This window comes from Strigops habroptila, chromosome Z (assembly GCF_004027225.2).
Source record: "Strigops habroptila isolate Jane chromosome Z, bStrHab1.2.pri, whole genome shotgun sequence".
Taxonomy (NCBI): Eukaryota; Metazoa; Chordata; class Aves; order Psittaciformes; family Psittacidae; genus Strigops; species Strigops habroptila.
This window is the reverse complement of record NC_044302.2, coordinates 78,273,778-78,296,143: the sequence shown is the minus strand read 5'-3', so window position 1 is coordinate 78,296,143 and position 22,366 is coordinate 78,273,778. Positions and strand designations below refer to the sequence as shown.

The 22,366-nt window shown below is 37.9% G+C and overlaps 1 protein-coding gene across 4 annotated transcripts in view; it reads left to right on the top strand.

Moving 5' to 3' along the window:
• The window catches only part of PIK3R1 (phosphoinositide-3-kinase regulatory subunit 1), a 59,994-nt gene extending 39,602 nt beyond the window's left edge, over positions 1-20,392 (top strand). The window contains exons 1-10 of one of the 4 annotated variants that reach the window (XM_030511798.2): positions 5,475-5,803; positions 9,332-9,434; positions 10,051-10,149; positions 10,274-10,454; positions 10,929-11,054; positions 12,074-12,216; positions 12,503-12,679; positions 12,785-12,853; positions 15,163-15,333; positions 15,782-20,392. In XM_030511798.2, coding sequence (XP_030367658.1) covers positions 5,788-5,803; positions 9,332-9,434; positions 10,051-10,149; positions 10,274-10,454; positions 10,929-11,054; positions 12,074-12,216; positions 12,503-12,679; positions 12,785-12,853; positions 15,163-15,333; positions 15,782-15,971 — 1,275 coding nt within the window. In that variant the 5' untranslated portion in view covers positions 5,475-5,787 and the 3' untranslated portion in view covers positions 15,972-20,392. Of the gene's footprint in view, positions 1-5,474; positions 5,804-7,320; positions 7,972-9,331; positions 9,435-10,050; positions 10,150-10,273; positions 10,455-10,928; positions 11,055-12,073; positions 12,217-12,502; positions 12,680-12,784; positions 12,854-15,162; positions 15,334-15,781 lie in introns of those variants that run through there. The other 3 variants (XM_030511796.2, XM_030511794.1, XM_030511795.1) reach the window with 3 other exon arrangements.
• Positions 20,393-22,366: the final 1,974 nt, after the last annotated feature.

Genomic DNA, 22,366 nt, shown 5'->3' with positions numbered 1-22,366 from the left:
GACTTCATAGGTTAGCTTAAAGTAAATCCTTTTACATGTTATTAACAGAGAACACCCAAAAAAGGATAGGGTGGTGGTGAACAGAAAATTGGGCAGGCTGTAGCTTTCCTGCCTCTTTACTCAAAGTACAAGGTAAAGTTCATGGCAGTAGGATTTGTAGGGATGCTTAAGAGTTAGAACACAGCAGCAGCAAAATGCCTTATTTCTCCTGTTTCAGGTAGGTGCATTGTATAATCCTCTTTCTCAGTTACTGAAGATTAATTTAAAATGGTGAAGATTTTTGTTCCTACTGCTGTGAAATGGAAGGCTTTTTCAACCTTGCCAGCTGTTATTTAGGAACCTTTCTCTAATATTTAGTATCCATCTGTTTTCAGCTACTTTATGCCTATTTGGTTTGTTCAATTTTTTCAAAATAGTTAAGCAGGCATTTCCAGAAGCGCTGTGTGTTTTCTTCCTAATGCTTCATAACAACCAGGAGAGGCCAAACTTGTATGACTAGTTGTCCTGTTTTACTAAGAATCGGCAAATAACTGCTAATTGTTAAAGAATTCTTATCTTTTTCACCTGCTACAAGCCTTAAGAAGCAAAATACATTATTGAATCCTCTGCTATTTTAAGGAGCTTGGAGGTAGCATTTGTTAAATTACATGTTTGCAACTGCCTTAGAATGTATAAATTTATATGACAAGAGGCACTGGTTGGGAGGTTTCAAAGGTAGAGTCAGCAGTGAGAGTTTCTTGAGTTTCAAAGTGATGAGTTTCTTAAGTTGCACTTAAGAGATCACTTGGTTGCATATCTTCCTGAGTTGCTTCATGTGAGGGAAGCATAAAAGTGAAAGATGTTAATGTTAGAACTACTGAAGAGGACTCTTGAACGTATCATTAGGGCAATTGAAGAATGTGGCTCTATCCATCAGATTTATAGGGTTTGACTCTTAGTAGAACATTTGCACATCTACTAAGCTGAAAAACCCCTCAGATACAAATTCTCAAGCTTTGTAGTTCTATGGTTAGCTATCCACTGCTCTTAGTTCTGTAAAACACTTGAATGATTTTCAAAAGTTGAGTCCTAATAGAATGTTACGTAAGTTTACAGGATTAGAACATGAGTCTGGTTTTCACGCCAAAATTACTCAGTGACCGATCATTTGAAGTGCTCTTGTTTTTATAGTTCTCATAGAAGACTAAGATTTCTTTCAAAATTACCGTCCTCAAGGTTATAGCTTGTAGTGGCTCGAGTTTCCATGAAAATTGTTTAGAGACACTGTAATAAAAGGAAGATTCCTGGAAAACATAACTTACTTGTCATATAAGTGTTCTGAGAATTACAATCTGTAATAGAATTTTAGAAGTGCAGAAGTTAAGAGGTTTTAAGCAGAAAGAATCTTGTTGAAAATAATGTAATGACAACTAAGTGGTAACAGGGAAGCCAGTCCTGCCAGGTTTCTTCTAATTTTCACAGGCTGGAGTGATAGCTTCTATTTCTGTTATTCTCAAGCCTGGATGAAAACACTCTGTCTAAAATGAGCTGTGCATGAAGTTTTATTGGTATATTATGCAGTACATAGATGTATTAAGTGTCGTGTTAGAGATAACTAAACTGAATAGAAGGAGATCTTTGCACAACCGTGGGGTTTTTTCTTATCACATCACCCACTAATTATCTTTCTTGCCTCAAAGCAATAGAAAGTGTGCAGTTGGACCTTATATATATCTTAAGATTAGTGTCTTAAATTGGGTATCTTTAATTGGACATCTTACAAATTAAAGTGATGCTTTGCACAGGTAATGCAAAAACTGGAGTTACTCCTAAGCCGTTACTTGATTTTTTTCATTACAGGACAACTCCAGACTGTTTTTTTTTCTTGCTGTCAGTGTTCAACAGCAAATGATGCATTTAAGTTTGTGAATTAGAATAGTGCTTGGCCTTCCACAAAAGTTAAAGTACCAAAGTTAAAGTACCAGTTGTGCCTATGTGTGTAGTAGGTGAACACAAAATAATGTTGCAGGAGAAGTAAGATTGGAGAAATGATTGGTGTTTTGAATAATTGGTAGCCAGATCCATCTTCTGATTCCTGTCTCGTTCTTCAAGTTTATCAGTAGGATACCTGAAAGATGGTTAGTGGGCAAGCTAGGTGGTGTAGCATCCTCTTTTAACACCCCAACTTCATGAACAGCTAGCCACACATGCTTTAATTTAAAGAATAATGCTGATTTGACACTCAGAAACAAAGTGCATGTCTCTAAATATGCTATTCAAAACAATAACATTCAAAGAAAATATCTTAATTGTAACAGATAATAGCTAACAGTGCTGCTTATGTCTCACAGAATCTCATACATCATACAGAGGTGTGAAGGCCTGTGTGCTTTAAGAGGTAAATATTGAAAAATAGGCTATATTTGCAGCTGTAGAAGACTGGATGGTTTTTTTCAGTTAACTTTCATGAATCATAAAGTCTCCTGGCTTTCCTGTCTAGAGGAGGCCTGCCTTGGATGCTAGTCTGAGTTGACCATGGGGCCCGGTGGGTGCTCGGTGCAGTGCAGTCAATTTGGAGCTGGTAGCTGGGAAGGCAGGTCATACATGGGAAGTTGGGGTGATGGGAGAGCTCAGAAGTGATTTTCCGGGGGAACTCAGGGAGATGGGGGTCCTTTTAGGGTCGGGGAGTGTTAAAATGTGTGGAGTGGCTTTGGGTGTGTGAGATTAAGGTGTTTCGTATCACAGGAAGGCAAAGAGGAAAGGGGACATGGTGAGAGAGTGAAGGGACATGGTGGCACTGTGGGCAGACAGGCTGGTGAGGAGCAGAGGGAGAGCTGTATCTATGAGTTGAAGCCTCTAATGGCCTATGCACTAACTCAAGCTGAGCTGCTCCATGTAGACTGTCTATCCCAGTTTATTCCTGTTTCCAGGCTTGTAAATAACACTGTAAAAAATAGCTCAAGCTGCGAAATATTGCAGTTTTTAGCATGAAGATGAAGGGTTTACTCTCACAGGGTCATAGCGGAAAGTAAGGTAACGAGACTGCCCTACATGTAACTGCGCACTTGCTGGGGATGGGTTGAGAGTCTGGGCAGTATCGCCAAGATGCAGACACTTTGCTTTCAGCTGCGCGAAATATCAGCAAGCATACTAGCATGACAGCCAGCACCGGGGTGTGTGAAGGCTGACCTTTCTTCTTCCTCTTGGAATCCAACACAGAGATCCCCTGGACTGCTGTGATGGTCAGGCTCAGCCCATAGTCCTGTTGGTTTTGTCTTAGGGACACAAAAAATATTGTAGGAACGCTGTCCCTTGTCAGGACTTTCCTGCATCACATCATAGGCTCTGCTGGACTATGAGCTGTGCTGAGCGTGGTTTGGGGCTTGCAAGAGGCAGTCTGTCCCGAGGAGAGCTAGTGCCGCAGAGGGATGTTGCGCGTCTGCCCATCACCCGGCAGAGGGCTCTCCTTCTAAGCTAATAAATTCAGGCGTTGTACCTGCTTTAGCGGACAGCAAAATGCTTTATTAATCACCATACTTAGGAATGCTGCTGTATTCTTGGCTCAGGTTTTGACAGTAGCCTATGCTTTATGTTTCTCAATATCTAGTTGAATGGATTTGGTAAAACTGAAACAACATGTACGACATCACTAGAATTTTGTACAGACTGATATATGCGTGTGTTTGTATGTAGGTATGTGTAACACAGCAAGCCTGTCAAGCCTTCACACATCATTTTTTTAGGGGTGGGAAAGAAAGCTTTATAAATAGAAGAACACAGAGTATGACTGCAAAAAGAAAATAGTAGGCTGATGACTTTCTGCATATACAAATCAGTAGATTCAATGGACACCACTCAAGGCTTTAAAATTCAAATTTACATTTAATAAATGTGAAGATAGAACAATTGTGTGAAAATGCAACTGCGTGCATGCCGCTATGGACAAAACACTTGATTCCCTTTTGCAAAATGATTAGGAACCCATTTTTACATAAGGCACTGGAATACAAAAAAAAAAAAAAAAAAAAAAAAGACGAAAAAGAAAAAAATTTACTTGGGAAGAAAGCCTTATCTTTTATCTCTGTGTTGGTACCTGTGCTTTTTAAAATTATAAACAATTCAGTGAACCAGGTTTTTGGTTGTCTTTTCTCCTTTGAGAGTATGTGTGTTGTGTATTGTCTCCTATAAACCTATAAACCAGAAGTGTTATCAACCCCTTCTGTAATTTTAACAGTAAACAGGAGGCATAGAAGTAACTGTCAGAAGCTGGATTAGTGCAGAAACACAGCTTACTATCTCCATTTGAAGTAGGCTGTACATTTATGGTTGTGCTGCATTAAATTATATATAAAACTGACAATTGTTCAAGCAGGCAATGGCTAAAATGAGAAAAGCAGGGGATTGTTATGGGTGAAGCTAATCAATCAACTGTAAAACATCAAAAGTGTACTCTAGATATTTGGAGTTTCATTATTAGGTAGAATTGGTATTTTGTAGCATAGGAGGATTTTGGTAGATGAAGTATTAAGGAGGTGAACACTTTACAGTACCATTTGACTGCCTTAAGGAGCATAAGCACATCTCAAGGGATGCAGCTACTAGAAGTTCTCACAGTTTTCAACAAGCAGGAGGAAAATATTAATGCCCTTCTCATCTTTCTCTGAACTGAATCTTATGGTCTGCTTCTCTTTTCACTTTTAATTTATTTCCTTGTAAAAGTATAGCTGGCAGAGATGTTGGCCTCTGTAAGCAAAGGGGAGTGGGCTCTTCAGTTGCTGCTCTGTTCCTTTAGCCAGTCCGATTTCCACCAAACACTAAGGCAAGGAAAATAAATTTTATCCAAACTGCTCCCTCTCTGTGCAGTCCCTTTTCACGCCTGCCTGCCCAAGAAATGAACAACCCTGATGTACTGGAAAACACCAAGGATACAGACAGGTGTTTCCTCTACTATTTTCAGTTTATAGGAAATGGATAAAATGCCTCACAGCATCACACCAAGGGTCTTCAAGCAGCACCTGTATTTGTGATCCAGCATGAGTGTGTAGGAGGTGATGCTGTGCTTGCAAGCAGGTTATTCTGCTTGCACGGGACTGTTCTGAGAGATGCAGCTCTTTTTAAGAAAGATTTTGATTCTGCTTTTTTTTCAGCAGTAAGTTAGTAAGCCACTTCCTGTATTTTTCTGTTCATGGCAATTTTCTCAACTTTAAGACTGCACTCAGCAGCCAGTGACAGAGACTATTTTAAGGCCTCTTACAATGGTCTTCTCATTTACTTAGCTAAAATGAGAAAGTTAGCTATGCATTGGCCACTTGTTAGCTGATGACAACTTTTACTTTGAATCTGGCCCCCCCTCCCCCACCTGAAATCCCTGGCTCAGCAAATATTTGAACCTGCCCAAGTTAATCATGAAACTGAGATCTTTATCAGCGAGAGACGTGCAAGCTACTGAGGGTGGTGGTTTCTTTTTTTTTTTTTTTTCCACGGTACTAAAGTCAGGTTCACTTTTTAATGATGAACCAGAGTAAGTGGATACCTCCTGCACAGCACAGAGCTCTAAGCAGTTGAGAGGAGAGAGAAGGCTTGGATTTTTCTCGCTGCATGTTACAGCTCTTTTAGGGATTTTTATGGAACATTAGCAGAGCAACCTTTTTCCAGATTTTTTTTTCCTTCATTGCTTCAGAGAAGCTTCCTAGTAAAAGGAGGTTTTGGGGGTATTTTTTAAGCAAGATTTTTGTAAGAGGAAACCAATTAATTTTTCAGGTTATTGGGTTATATTTTCAGGCTGTATTACAAGGGCAAGCATTTGTGATGCATAATTTACAAAGTAAGTGATTTTGAATTTCTTTGTGTGTTTTCTTCATCACCTTGTAGAAGTACTGTACTATAACTGATTACCAGGTAGAGCTTTCATGGTCTTAAGATATGTCAATGAAAGTGAAGTATCTCAGTACCCCTCCAGGTTATCTAGAGAATGGGTAATCACCTATCTGCCTCCTGTCTTTTCTTGCCTGAAGCTAGGCTAGTCTGACCTGAGCTCTAACCTGATTATACAAGTGTGGACACTCCAAAATTTGGCCACCAGTGAAGCCCTGGAGAAGTAACTGTTCCTGAAAGCCTTTATTCAAAGGAATAAAAAATCCTACTGTTCCCGCATGAGATCTAAATGTAGCAGTGTAGTCTTTGTAGGAAATCTTCTTAACTTGATTTAAATAATTACTTTGGTAACTCAACTGTTTGGGTAGCAGGTGGGTTAAACCTCCACATTCAGTGTTTGGACTTGTGTCTGGGATGATTTTAAGTATCCTATTTCATTTTGGAAATGGAAGGAATCTTTAGAGCATGTCTACCTAAACAGGGAGGGGAGTCTACTTCGGAATGAATTTAAGGTTGTTAATGTATAAAGCAAACTAGCATGCATTTTTTTGTAGCTGTTGGTACTCCAGACATGTTCTTGTATGTTAATGCTTGTCTAAAAGGGGTAAGTTGCTGAGCGGCACGGGGGGGTGTAGATATGTGTGAAATATTTGGGAAGGATATAAATTTTGTTAATTTTTTTTAATGACGCTTTGTGAGATAGAGCACTTTTCAGCTGCACGAGGCTTTCTTTTGGTGTAGGCACAGATAGTTGCTGCAGCTACTCTTTGTTGTGGTTATTTTTGGTATCTGGTTTTCTGCCCCCATAGATTATAGCAAGTAGGAAGCATTCACATTGTTTTACATAGCATGCTGCTGTGGAATTAATAGTCTATTCTGTGCATGTTTCTTCGAAGAGGTCTGAGAGAGTTACAGTCAGTGATGGGGAGAATTAAGAAGGAATATTTCTAAATGGTAGGAGGACACTGATGACATAAAGTCAAGTGAGGAATGAGACACTGACAAAGGACTCTCGCCTTTAAAAACAATTAACTTGATAAATATCTCAATGAGAACAGGGTAGAGAAACAATGTGAAGGCAGACTAAATCTTGTATCCTGACAGGCTGGATTTTTATGTTCAGCAAAATCACTTCTCAAGATCTTGCTCAGTTTTGACTTTCTTCCACGATTTATGCAAGTGTGCTGAATGTAAGATTACAATATTTGGGGTTTATATTAAAAAAGAATTTAATTTCAATTGGAATTGTATTTTATTACAAAATGATATGGGGGGAAGATATCTCTGCAGTAAGCACATTTTATATAATAGTATCAAGTATGTCAGACTTGTACGTCCATTAAAATAATAGAAATCTGCACAATTTAAAAATATAATCCATGTTTCATTATGCGGAGATACATATGCCTCTGTATGTGTGTGTAAACTGAATGTGTAATACACATACACACAGAGTCATGCTCTTTTCCCTTCTGCATCTTTAATATGTACATGAAGTCCAGAAGCCTTTTAAAGCTTTTTGAACGGTAAACTTCAGGCATCCAAGCAGGAGAGTGCAACTGAAATGTGACCAACCTACTTCTAAAGGGAGCTGTGTGTGAGTGTGCATGTGTTGTGTGCGCCTGTGTGTAAGAGCTACGTGCTGCAGCATATCAGCCTTTTGTCATCCTGCCAGGATTGGACTGTACCATGCTGCAAAGTCAGGAAAATGAGACAGGAACAGGGGAGAGGAGAGCCCAGTTACTCCTTTTCTTTTTAATACCAGGTTTATATTGCAGTTCTGCTAAATGTAGATTCTTTCTGAAACTGAAATTGTTTTAAGATTAATGTAGAACAAAATGAGGAAACAGGAGTGGTCTGGTGACATTATTTTGACATGATTGGCTGAAGATTATGATGTAATAGGTTACAGTGCAGCCCCTTATAGGTTTTAAAATGAATTCCAAGACACCATTACAAAGAGAGCCTCACTCTTTTCTTGAATCTGAGCTCACTCAGTGAAACTTATACAAATGTACAATACTGTCTGGAATATGGAAGAACTGGATATAGAATATCCTAAGACAGATATAAATTGTGGCACAGACTTGATGTTTTACATAGAAATGGATCCACCAGGTAAAACTGCCTGTCTTATTATGGAAGACTTAATTCATTTTGGTCTTTACAGTAGCTGCTGAAAAATTTTCAGTGGATATGTAGGATTTGTTTACTTTGTCATTAGTACGAATAGTTTTTCCCCCTTTTTTTTTTTTTCATAAATCAGAATTAGATTTTGGTTTAGTGCATGTAATTAAAGTCTTAACCTGTAGAAATACCTGTCTGCTTACTTAATTTTCACTGAATTTACCTGTTTCTCTTTTGATTTTATTCTGTCAGATGTAATTCTAGTTCTACTGTTGTATCCTAAAAATTTTGTATTTCTGTTATTATTTTTGCTATCTTTGTTCTATTGATCACACTGTAATTAAAAGGAGATGCTGTGGTAACAGTGTTTTTTCCTGAAACAGTGATTGCAAATCATTGTTTTGTATTGTTTGAAGGAAAAAAAACCAACTTTAAAATCTAGCAATATTAATTAAAGACCTGATTTTAGATCCTCTTTTTATATCATATAAAAATACTATGCTATATTGATGTACATTGTAACTTTAAAAGCATCGTCACAGGGATGTCTGTAAGTAATGATGTACTTACTGGAGAACTAAAAGAGCCAGGTTGATTTTTAATCCTCATTCCAATGTAGTCCCCCTTGCTACTAAGTCAGGAGTGCTGCAGTATCTTCTCTGGCACTCACTGGTATACGTATGCAGCTTTGACATTGAGAAGAGGGGGATGTGGTTTTTAATCAGTCCTAGCATTTGGAACACAATTTAGTCTCTAGAATACTAAGATTAACACAGAGGATATTTGGGTCACTGATGGGTTTCTTGAAGTGTTGGTTTTGGCAAATCATCGCGCAGAATGCTGAGGATCACAAAAGCCCAATTCTTTAAATATACAGTATTGCTGTGGATTTGCATCTTTTATTACTCAGGTTCTAGGTGAGGAATCAGCAACATTCCTTAAGATCATTACATAGGAGGAAAAAAAAGCAATTTTACATGTTTTATTATTTATATTCACCTGACCATAGTGAAAGAAGGTAGAAGCAAACTTCAGATTTTTTTTTTCCTCAAATGCTTTCTTCACAGGGGGAGAAGGTATGGTGTTATATTTTGCTTAAAATGTATTATTGCAAAAGTAACATACTGCTTTTGAAACAGTACGTCTTTATTGTGGAATTGTATTGTTTTCAGTAAAATATCTTAATTCCTCCAATGTCTTTTAAAGATTGTTAGTAACAGAAAACTCTATTTTGTGACTTTTTTCTTTTTTTTCTCTCATTCATGTAATAATGTGTAATTTCAAAAAATATATGGTCAGGTTTTCAGTGAGTTATAATCAACTTTCTCTTTTTTTCTCCTTTCATTTGCAGCACTGCCTCCTAAGCCACCAAAACCTAATACTGTAACTAACAACAGCATGAATAACAACATGGCATTACAAGATGCTGAATGGTACTGGGGAGATATCTCAAGGTAAATCAGCTCAAGACATGTATTTCTTACGTTCTTGCTATGCTATTTTGTGTGTATGTATTATGCTTAAGTATCGAAAAAATACAGTTCTAAGAGCCAATTTTAGGATATTTTCCAAAACAAATGTGTTACAGTTGGTTTTAATCCAAACATGACTAAAAAGTTACTGGCTATATGAAATCCTAGCATGGCAGGACAGCACAAAGATAAGTATTTTCTTCTTGTCTTTCATCCAGAACCTCAACTGTAAGCACAGCAGTTAACAAGCCAGACTAACAAGTGCCATATATTAGCAACATTTTTAACTGTACTATATATAGGTATGCTAGACCAGTGCTGGCTGCTCCAATTGTGCAGGCTTGTATGAACAAGCAGAAAGACCTTTGCATGAATATAATTTTGTCCAGCAGTGAGAGGACATAGAATATACCATTTTTATATCCCAGTTGTTCTCCAGCAATGTTAAATAAGCTATTAAGTAAGCGTATTTATTAATATGGAGATCAAGACTTCTAAAACCCACTTATTCTAAAAAACAGAAGATTTTAAAGCACAGTGAGAGGAGAAATGAGTGAGAAGTAGCTGAAATGATTGGTTACTTTTGCTTTCATTTTAGAGAAGAAGTAAATGAGAAGCTCCGAGACACTGCTGATGGTACCTTTTTGGTACGAGATGCTTCAACCAAAATGCATGGGGACTACACACTTACGCTAAGGTAAGATTAGTTACAGTAGGTCTGTAATGCTTGACAGTAGATGCAGTACTGCATTTAAAATACAGTGTTCTTTACAAAGTAGTACTTGAATTGTGCCTAACTTTTCAACAAACTTTATTTGCAGGAAAGGAGGAAATAACAAATTAATCAAAATCTTTCATCGAGATGGAAAATATGGCTTTTCTGACCCATTGACTTTCAACTCTGTGGTTGAGCTAATAAACCACTACCGGAATGAATCTCTAGCCCAGTACAATCCTAAACTGGATGTAAAATTACTGTATCCAGTATCTAAGTACCAGCAGGTAACTTCATCTATTTTCTCTGTGTTTCACTTAAATATATAGAAATTACCACAGACTTGGCAGTCATTTACCATGAAGAACTTTGGCTCTGTTAAAACTTGAAAAAATGAAGTGGGTATAAAAACTTATATTTTTGTTTAAAACCAACTCCACAGTTTACGTAGAAATAATTAAAACTTTAAATACTGCAGATACATTATTAAGAAATAAACTTATGTTAATAAATATCCCACTCATTATGATGAAATATATAATTTTCAGTATAAAGCTGAACACTCGCAATGCAAAGTTGCTTTTTGTCATTTACTTCTCATTTGCATATTATGCATGTAGTATGTTATATCTCCATATTTATGAAGGAGGAGTCACATTTCCATGTAACTCTCTAGGCATTTTTTAGCAGTTCTATCCTGAAAATCTGTGCAATAGAATTGTTTCTTTATGGAATATCTTTCCATCTGCTCACCATTCCAGGATCAAGTTGTAAAAGAGGATAGCATTGAAGCAGTGGGAAAGAAATTACATGAATATAATACCCAGTTTCAAGAAAAAAGCCGAGAATATGACAGACTTTATGAAGACTACACAAGAACATCTCAGGTGAGCTGGATTTGAAACCTAAGATTTAGAATATTATTGTAAATTCATGCTGCTATCTTCCTCCATCTTCATCTTCCTCCCTTCTGCCACCACTACCATTGCCTTAAAGAGGAAACATACCTAATGTGCTTGCTCAGTATAGTAGAATTGCTTATTGGTGTCTGAAAAGTCACCACCTGTAACCTAACCCATGCTGTGCCCAACTCCGACACGTGCGTCCAAAGCAAGCACAGAACTGTCCTGATATACCAGCCCTTTTGACTACTGACCTCATGAAGTTCTGAGTTATAGTTTTCAAGGCACATTTGCAGGGAAGCATTGCATTTTATTACTGGTTTTTGAAGGGTCTAGTTTCACCTATGCAGAGTAGAGATGACATATAGATATAGTGCAGGAAAGACAAGCTGCCTCTGTCCTTCTTTCAACTTAAATCAATTATTAGCCAAGTCCTGAAGTTCCAGTGAATTAGTGCGGTTTTACAGACCCAGAATCAAGACTGCTTCTTAAAATGTGCAGGAAATATGGCTAAAAAATAATTGAAGAAAGGTGGAGAAGTGCAGGCAACTTGAACATTTTAAAATTATTTAAAAGACTTGACTATTGACTAGCTATGTAGGGGCAGGAGGAATGACTAGATGACATCTTGACACCTGTCCAGGCAAGTACCTTACATTTTGATTTCAGAAAGCCGTATGTGCCTCTGAGGACATTAGTTAGTGCAATGGGCAAAATGCATTGCCATAAGGCTCTAATCATCACAAATAAAATACAGTTATACAGAAAAAAATACTGTAGGTAGCTCTTTGTCTAGCAGTTTTTCTTACTTGGAAAACCCCATCCTGGTAGCCTTTTGCACAGGTCTGTTCTCTCTCTGTTACAAGGCTCTGCAAGCAGAATGCATTCTGGTAAAGGGATGTTGAAGTCATCTTTTACAATATACCGAAGTGTTTCTGTGATGCAACCAATATATCATCCCCTCTGTCTGATAACAACTGTAATAAAAAATATTTTATTTTCAGGAAATTCAAATGAAAAGAACAGCTATTGAAGCATTTAATGAAACAATAAAAATATTTGAAGAGCAGTGCCAGACACAAGAAAGATACAGTAAAGAATACATTGAAAAATTTAAACGGGAAGGAAATGAAAAAGAAATACAAAGGTCAGTATTTGTATTTGCATTTCAAATTGTATGATTTTGGAGAAAGAAGCTATGCCAAATATAGATCTGCAAGGTCGCAAGTTTAAAGTTGTTCATCAGTTGTTCATTTCACATCTACCCCATTTGAAGCAATAGAAGCTTCAAATGGGGTAAATGTGAACTTGCAAAATGTATAGCTACATCTAGAGAAATAATCTGTTTTCTTAAGTGTCTACACCATTGAACAGCAGATTATAAAGTTATTAATAAGTTGCCAGAGTGTAACCTACCACATTATTTCATTCAGAATCATGCACAACTTTGAAAAACTGAAGTCTCGAATCAGTGAAATCGTGGACAGCAGACGTAGATTAGAAGAGGATTTGAAGAAGCAAGCAGCTGAGTATAGAGAGATAGACAAGCGTATGAACAGCATTAAGCCAGACCTCATACAGCTGAGGAAGACAAGAGACCAGTACTTGATGTGAGTATCATTATGAATTAACAGAGGTTTTTTAAGTGTTTTTTTAATTGGTATCCAAATTCTGTGACTAAAAAATAATTTTGTTTATTTGCAATTACTGTCCAGGTGGCTGACTCAAAAAGGTGTTCGTCAAAAGAAGTTGAATGAATGGCTTGGAAATGAAAATACAGAAGAGTGAGTATTAAAAGATTTAAGTATTTCTGGTATTTCAAATCATCTTATGTTAAAGCGAGATTAAGCATATTTAATTCCTGAACCACACAGAGGAAATCTTAAACCTAGGTCTCCTGTAACAATGCATACTGTTAAAACATGGCAGCCTATATAATGGAAGTATTAGGAAGGATTCTGTCTCGCACCATACTCTACATTATTCAGGGAAGTACATAATCAAGTTACTGTAGCAAAGCACTGGAATGTAACCTGTGCCTTTATTCTTACTAGGAAAATGAAGGTCATAAGGTGTTTGTATCTTATAGAGAAGCCGTACAGATAGATAAATTGTTCAGGTCTCTGAGGCATGGGGCAGGCTTTTTCCGGTTTTCAAGCCTTGGTACCGTGGTGCTATCTAGTATAGAGGTACTCACATTAGTGTATCACATTGCTATTGGACATGATAAAACTGTATAAGCTGAAGAGTGGTCCTTCTCTGGTTTTGTGATCTAACTAATTTTTCTGGGAAATGGCAGGATAGTATTCTGAGATTTCAAGCAGTTCAGTTTACTGTAGGTTCTGACAGGAGCTTGGCTAATAAGTATGTTTCACTTCATTCCTGGGAAAAAAGCAAAAAGCATCTGGGTGGTGTAAATGTAGACCAAATGTAAACAAAAGCAGTCCACAAAATAATATCAGAAGTGTAATGACAGTGAAGAATGAACACGTAGAATAATTAGAAAACTGAAGTTGTCTGAGTAATATTTGTATCAACATTTTCTGCTTATATAGTTTCTTGTGCATGCCTTTTACACTGCCTGGCTGAACATGTAGCAAAAGCAGCAGACTGACAGTGGCTCTTCAGTGGATTTACATTCTAGCCTTGTCCGCATCTGTTTTATTTTGTCTTGGTTTATTGAGTCTCCTACTGTTATCCTGGAAATTGTGCATCTCTGCTGTGGCTGTACTGGTAGAAGCGGGGGATAAAAATGGCATACACGTTTTAAAGCCATATTGTTTACTCAGTCTTACCACAGCTCAAAGATTATATGATAGAGACTATGTAGGCACATGTTTCCAGTGGTACTCCCATCACTTTAAACAGTAGACAAAGAACAATGCCAGGCCATGGTTTTAGTGTAGCATTAAAACAAGAAGTGTAACTGTTTAAAGAAAATCTTCCTTTTCTCTCACTCTGTGGCTCTCCTTGCCAGTGAGTCTGGTAAGTGCTCAGTAAAATATCAATATAACGAGCAGCAGGTAAACCAGGAACCTCTTTGTGCTCTGATATTGAAAATAGAGCCACTGCTGAATGCATTTGAATACCGTGCAGGACAAAAGAGTATACAGTGGGATAAGAGACCTAGAAAGAGTCTAGGTCTCTCTACAGACCTTATTGTCATCTGAAACAAAAGTCATTCTTGTGTGAGATTGCTGATTTCTGTAGACTACTTTGAGAATCTTGAGAAAGACAGAACTGGGGATGAATGAGAAGTCATGTTTTCTTAGGGCAAAGAAAACTGATTGAAAACCTATAATAATACATTAGCCAAACACAGAATGATTGCAAGCTGAGGAGGAGAGGCAGGGCACACCAGTGCAGGCTACTGGGGGAGTGGGGAGCTCTGGTTCTGCAGAATATCAAGGTGGTTATCCACACAGCTGAACCAGAGACATCTTATTTCATGGTGGCCTTTAGCTCAGAGGGTTCTTTATAACTCCGAATCAGCTTTATAGTTGGTGGCTGTTTTGATAGAGAAGGCCCTATATTATATGCTCTTGTCATAATCTAGCAATAAGTTGAGACAGAGCACTCTGCTCTTCCACCCTTTCCACAAAGCCATCTCCCCTGTAAATAATTAATCTATCTACCTGTACAGCTGCTCATAGCTTTCCCAAGCAGCAGCTGTAGTTGATACATTGCATGATTTTTCACTGCTGACCAAGTGTTCTGATCTTTGGAAATAAAGTTTACTCAGAGGGAACTGATTTTGTTGGGCTTGCTGTTTACCAAAACAGTTAGCCATAGTAGAAGTACTGATGTGCTTGCAGCAGATTCTAAAAAATAACACCGCATCCTTTTATATACTTCTTCAGACCTACATGAGTGTTTTTAAAAGAAACAAGAACCAGAATTTATATTTCATTTTTATGCAGTGGTTTGGACAGTGATTTGCATGGTTTACATCCCTACTTTTACCAGGAAGGCTTTCTAGTAACCACTGACTTTTTTTTTTTCTTTTTTAAAGTAGTATGAAATGGGGACTACTTAATTCATGGATTTTGCTCTGCTGTGTGTTTCACAAACACATTTTATCCTATTTCAACAGCCAATACTCTATGGTAGAAGATGATGAGGACTTGCCCCATCATGATGAGAGAACATGGAATGTGGGAAATATCAATAGAAGCCAAGCTGAAAATCTGCTGCGGGGAAAGCGAGATGGAACATTCCTTGTTCGAGAGAGCAGCAAACAAGGCTGCTATGCCTGCTCTGTTGTGTACGTACCCTAATTTGTGAATAATGTAACCAAGATTTGAGGCACCTACCTTGAGCCGGGGACAGATAGACATTTGAATATGCTTGGATCCCATTAGGCCTTTGGACTTAGCAGCAAACTAACAAGTCCTGAGGCCATCCTTATTGCTGCACCATTTCTTTCACAGCTCAAACCTTCCACAGATGAGCCTCATGCAAAAGAAGGGAAACCAAAGCATGGATGCACTCCTCTCTATGTAGCTGCTAATTACTGCCTATCTCCTCCCTCTCTAAGCTAACACAACATCTGGGAATTTGGGTTAAACCTGGGCTTTTACCATTATCCTACCACAGAATACAGGAATTCTATGTAGTGACTAGCATCTTAAAATTTATTGCCAATACCTTATTTTCTAGTTTAACTTTACTGACAAACCGAAAACCGTTTGGTTTTTTTTTTCCTTCTTTAGGGTGGATGGAGAAGTAAAGCATTGTGTGATAAACAAAACACCTACTGGATACGGATTCGCCGAGCCGTATAACTTGTACAGCTCGCTCAAAGAACTGGTGCTACATTATCAACACACATCACTTGTGCAGCACAATGACTCTCTCAATGTCACACTAGCCTACCCAGTATATGCACAGCAGAGGCGATGAAGATCTTAATACTCTGGGTTATTTGGGTTTTTTCTAAAGAAAAGATTTGACAACATTGAGGCCTCTGGAGAGAAAAGGCTCCTTTCAGCCTTACTCAAGAATTTTATCTGCAGTATCAAAGCTGTCTGTCTTCAGATGGAACTAGAGCTTTCCTTCACAACTGCAGTGGGAGAAATCACAGTACTAAGCTGTGAATGTATGTTTCTAATCTGAAGTGCTTTTTTTTTTTAATTAAGAAAAACACAAGAGAGAGAAATCCAAACCTGATCTCCCTGCAGGGACATAGAGGCCTTTAAGCTTGGTGCTTGTTTACGACCACTTCTGAAGCTTTACCAGCTAGAACATTGGATTCTCCAGACACAAGGTATAAGAGGTCTTTGTCATTTGATTATTGGAATTTTACATGGTCACAACCTGGCTTGGATTTGGTGTTTCTGCGCTCAGTGGATCCAGACACAAAGCATTGTGGATTTTTTGGTTTCTGGTGAATGATATGTAGCAGAATGGCACTTTCATTTCTAGGGGACACTTTAAAAGGACTTCAGTTACAGTATGTTGTTCCAAGTAATTGTAATAGCAGAGTGCCAGGAAGTGTTTTGTTTAGACGTTTGAAATCCAGTTTTAAGAATATAAAACTGAAGAAAATGGGACTTTCAGTGGCATACAATATATAATTATGTACATAGTATTGGATGACTAACTATCATGGATGGAAACTATCAATACCAAACTGTGTCTCTTTTCCCTTTTCTGTTTGCTGAAAGCTAAATTCTTAGACCATGCTATGCAATACTGAATTTTCTTTAGGCTGTAGTCTTTTCTCAAGCAGATCTACAGGTTAAGCTTGGTTTTCTTACTTGTTTCCCTGTCTTCTTTTTCCTTTTATTCTTTTGCCTGAGAATATATTTCCTGATGATTATTTTTTGTTACTCATTTTGTTGTTTGTTTGGTTTTTGTTTTGTTTTTTTGTTTTTGTTTTGTTTGTTTGATTTGGGTTTTTTTGTGGGTTTTTTTTTTTTTTAATGTACAGAAAGCCAACAGCAGTTGGCTTCAGAATTAAGACTATGAAATACTTTACAATTTTCTTTGTATAGAATACTGAGCTACTAGCTCAAAGTTTTAGGAGTTAGGTTGGGTTTTTTTTTGACTAAATGTTTTGTTGGGCAGTGCCTGATAAGCTTCAAAGCTGCTTTATTCAATAAAAAGATATATGAACATTATGAAACATCACTGAGTCCAACAATATTGTTTCAGAGATATCTTCAGAATACGGTACCACGCTGTTTGCTTCTTAAAGCATTTTGAACTTCTGTCATGATTGTCTTTGTATTTGGAAGACGAAAAATTGTGTATCCTTCTCTGATAGCAATTGCAGAAAAAACAGGGGATATTTAGCTATTGGAGAAGATAGTTTGGATCTTAAAATGATTCCATTTTTCACAGTAAATAAACGACTTCTTGACCTACTGTGGCAGAATTTTTGTCAGCATGTAATGGTATTTTCATTTCATATGAAGGAACTTTCTCTAACCTGTTGCCTAGGTTTGTTTTTTTGTATTAGTATTGTGAAAAAGAGACTCCCACCTTTACTGAAAATGTTTGGATACAACATGGAGCTAATTAAGACTGGAAAATGTTTTTTAAATCATTAGGTTATCACATTTAACATTTTGGATTTATTTTCATAAATTTGTAGGCTGAGACAGTATCAAAGTGAACATTTTTATAATTTCAGGCACCAGGGACTTACAGAATCATGGTGGAGTTAAAGGAAACGAATACATGAATCCCACTAATGCAAACTTACTAGGAATTCTGGGATAATTCACTGTGGGTGGTTTGCAATGGTTACTTACTGTCCTGACGACTGAGGAAATTCACACATTGCAAACTGATAAAGTAATGAAGTTGAGAGAAATCTTGGAAACATTTTAGCTAAGTGAACATACGAATTTATTCTTTCCCAAGATGCAAAGGCAAGACCCATTACTATTAAAGAGAGTTGTACACACAGTTAAAAGAGTGAGAACCATGGTGTTCTCTCATAATAGCTCTGGTTTAGAGATACGTGTGTTTTAATTCAAAGTATCGAGTACTTATTAAGCTATTGGAAGTAATAAGAAATTTGCCAGTCTCTGGTAGTTTCCATATTATTTTTGATTTTTTACATTACTCCTTCATTTCTGAAGCTGTAAAGCTTTTGATTTTATTTTGATTTTGTGCTCTTTTTTTTTTGGGGGGGGGGGGTGTCTTTGCTTTCCTATAGATGTGATTCGTGATACAAATTCTGGTAAGAAAATAAGATTCAACCAACATTAATGTTTCAGGGTAGTCACAACTTATGAAATTATTCTGAATATTTTTTCTCAATAGAATTTTAGTCTTCATCCCTTCCTTTACTCCTTCCACACATTTCAGGCCTGTAGAACCATGTAAATTTGATTTACTAATAACTGGTTTTTACTATGAAAAGCACTATCAATTACTCTATCATGCCAGTTATACTACTGGGCTTGAAGTTATAAATTAGTTCGATATACAGTTTAACACTTGTAGCAATCCAAGATACTCTTTTGACATATATTAATTTTTGAATGTTAAATATTTTAAGAGTAAAATTGTATTTTTTCTCTATAAGCAAAATATATGTAATCTGAATTGATGTTTCACGTAGCATTTGTCAAGAAATTTTATTGTAGTTAAGGCATTTGGATCTAATTTTCCTCATATTAAGAAATCCTCTGCTATGTCAGTGGGCCTTATCCTTAGCATGCCCAGCCCAGTATGGAATATAACTTGTTCCTGTTGTGCTCTTCATCTGTGGTTGTAGCAGAGAAAAAAAAATAGTGTGTGTACAAATTTGGCACTTGCTTTTCTTGCACAAGCAACTATGAGAAATAAGCACTATGTTGTGGGGATGAGTGCTTAAGACTCTTATGGGGATATCCTGCCTACACAGGGTCTGTGCAATTTGCAAGGATCACTTACGCCCTCAGATTGGCATGAGTGGGTTTTCTTTGGTACTTACATATTGCGTGGCCTCTGCATTTCCCTCCCTGCTTAATACACAGTGCTAAGTCCTGCCAAAGGCCCTGTTCACTGCAGAGTTGTTTGTCCTTAATGTACCATATTGTTCACTCCAGTTTTGATTTGATCTCAGACTAATATATACAGAAAAAAACCACATGGGTATAACTGAAGAAACACGATGTTTTTCTGTATTTCTAATGGCATGTATTTTTTCCCATCCAATATAATTCAAGGGCGGGATTTGTTTGTTATGTATTTTTGGTTTGGAGTACTTTTGGTTTATTTTAAATCCCTGAGTTTCGCTGCACTGCAGCATCACTTTCACAAGGCCTTTGAAACATATGAGACATAACACAGAGAACCAAAACCCACAAGCAAAATTAGGAGTTTCTGATCTCCCTAAGTTTAAATTTGAATTGGCAGGTTTGGGGATATGTATCTGTGCATATGTGTGCACAGTTGCTGTGTTTATGTATGAATAGATACCAATATAGGCTCATTTTCACCAAACGTGATCATTTTGATGAATTCAGTAAGTGATATAATTGACTTTGTTTAAAGACACACGCACATGCACACTAGACCTTTGTGAGTGCAGCATGTTTCCAAATGCAGTTAGAAAACTGAGTTTCTGTGTTGTTGGATATTTTCTTAAAAAAAAAAAAAAAAAAAAAAAAAAGCTTGTCTGTATGGTTCAGTTATCTAAGAAATCTTGTCAAGCAATCTGTAAAACCAAATCTTAAATTTTCTATTTGGTGTCAACTGTTCTGTAGTGAAGAAATGGCTTTGTCTTGTAATTGGCAATGAAATAATAATGCTTGGGAAAACATTCTGATGCTTCTAATGGGGAAAACTTCTGCCGATTTTCACACAGTGCTTTTGCTATGCATGGTATTAAGTTGGGAAAGTGAATCCTGATACTATTTCTCTTCAGGGTCACTTTAGAAATGGGCAGCTCAAACCACAATGCCTCCAATGGGACAAGGTTCCAAAATGCAACGTTTGATATAGAATCATGTTGGATTTACTGCAGTTGAAGACTGATGTGGGCTGTGGGAGTTGATAACATTGCATTGTACTTGTCCTAATGAGATTGCATTAGCTGCCCAAGATGCTGCTACTTTTTTTTTTTTTATTCTTGTTTTTAAAAAATAAAGCTCTGTTCTGTTAAATGTCTTCAAAACATTAAGATTACTTTGTTTTTAAATGGTCTTTGAGGAGGTGGAGGGTAAAGTGGGTTGGAAATTGCCTTTTCAAGGCAACAGTGTGACAGCATGCCTCCTTGAAATTTTGTTCAAGCTATAGAGTTGATGGAGCTGTGTCTTGTTTTTAAGTTGCTTTAAAAATTGTACTAAGTCTTCAAGCAGAATAAAGGTTGTTTTGAAACTGCATTTCAGTTGTTGAGTCTTCAGTAAGAACTGAACTGTCTGTTTACCAGCATCCTTGGCCTACTTTTCCTGTCTATATATGGCCTACTTTGAAAATGAGGCCCAAATGCTCATATCATTAGAGCAAATTAGGGAGCAAATAATTTCAGCTGACTCACAGCCATCCTGTGAACTGAATGGAGTAGTTGAGCAGCTCCAAAATGGTTTTGTGTCAAGCAGTGGCAAAACAACAGAACTCATCTCATACTCTTGTAAAAGCGGCGCAATGATCTACGATCTGCTTTTTACACTGCAGATGAAGTTCTGGTTCTTCTGAAATCAGTATGAGTTTTGCCACTGATTTCCATGAAGCCAGCCTGTCAGCCTTTATAGCTAGAAGTCATTTACCGGCTTCATGGCTGCATCTAACTGTGAAAATCAACGTGAGAATGAAGAAAAGGAGGGAGGATGGGATTGGGCAAGACCAATTCTGAGCATTTTTTTCTTCCCCTCATTATTGGTATGTGTTATCTGACCTCTTCGAGCCCATTCACACCTTGTCCCTCCGCAAAGCAAATGTCCTTTGGGGAAGCCAGCCAGCCACTCTGGAAGCAGAAAAACATTCCTATTCCCATTCTGTCCAAGATTTCCATGCCAAAATCTGCCCACACTTTGGTTGCAGTAGTCGCACAATACCCCCTGACTGAGGTACTCAGGTAGCACAGGCTACAATATTGCCATTGGCCCTTACAGGTTCTCACAAGAAGCTTAGATTGAAGGCCATTACCGTATTTTTAGCCCACTTAATAGAAAGAAGGGCTAGATCTCCAATGAACATGTCTGTTGCAGTTTTTCTCAGTTAGCAAGCTGATTCTTTTAAACAGATACTGAGTTTATCTTGTTCCTGCTCCCTGAGCCGGTGTTGAGCAACACAAATGATTCAGCAGCCATAGAGCTCAATATCTAAAAATAAGGTTAGCTAGGTCATGAATCACGCATTGTCCGTCATCAGCTATTGAGAGAAATTAACACTGGCTGATCATAATCAGCAGAACTCTGCAGTTCAGCAGGTATCTTGACTGTATCATACATTGTAGAGAAATCTCTCTTGGCAGATTGGAAAAATAGTTTGCAAAAATGTCGTTCTATTTTTGCTATCTGCAGACAAACACATCCCCACTTTTACTCGCTGCTTTCTTGCTAAGGCTCGATGGCCATTTCTCATAGGGAATATGAAAAACTGCTTAAATCTATCTTCGTGCAGCTACAAGTGGGTGTGATAAGTTTAAAGGCTTGTGAATGCTCATTGTGAGTTTTTTCCTTCCCAAGCCACTCGACTTGTGTGAAGTCATGTGTGAGTAACTTCACACAAAGCGCTTTGTCTGAGCTACGAAGCGAAAAAGGGAAGAGGAGATGTTGAAACTTCCCACTGCTGCCTTCTCCAGGCTTCACTGTAGGGACAGGTGGCATCTGCTCCCCTCAGTCTCCAGCCCCAGCATCCCACCCCAGATGCAGCACCCGGGTTCACACACGGACTCTTTGGGGATGATCACATTTAGGATACACCTAGCATTTACCCCAGGGGTCTGACACACCACAGGGACCCTTGTTCAGAGGTGGAAACTGAGGAAATGGCAAACAGTGAGGTCCTGCCCGTTGGGAAGAAGGCTAAAAATTATCAGTTGTGCTTTCCCTGCAGGACAGCACACAGGGGAGCAGCACTGGACACGCTCCCGTCAGATGTGGGCTGTACAAAAGGCGCTAGGCCTTTCCCATCGCCTCTGGAACAAGAGAAAGCATGAGCTGTGGGAGCACTGCAGAGGACGTGGTTCTGGTGTCTCTTTCTTTTTTAATCCCTTGGAAGGACCTATGTCCTCAAATACGTAGAGTACCAAAAATAGAAACAGGAGGGACTTTCTGGGCAAAGAGATCCATCGATCTGCCGCTATTCAAACTTTGGATAATCTTTGCCGGGACCAGCACTTTAACCTTTGAACA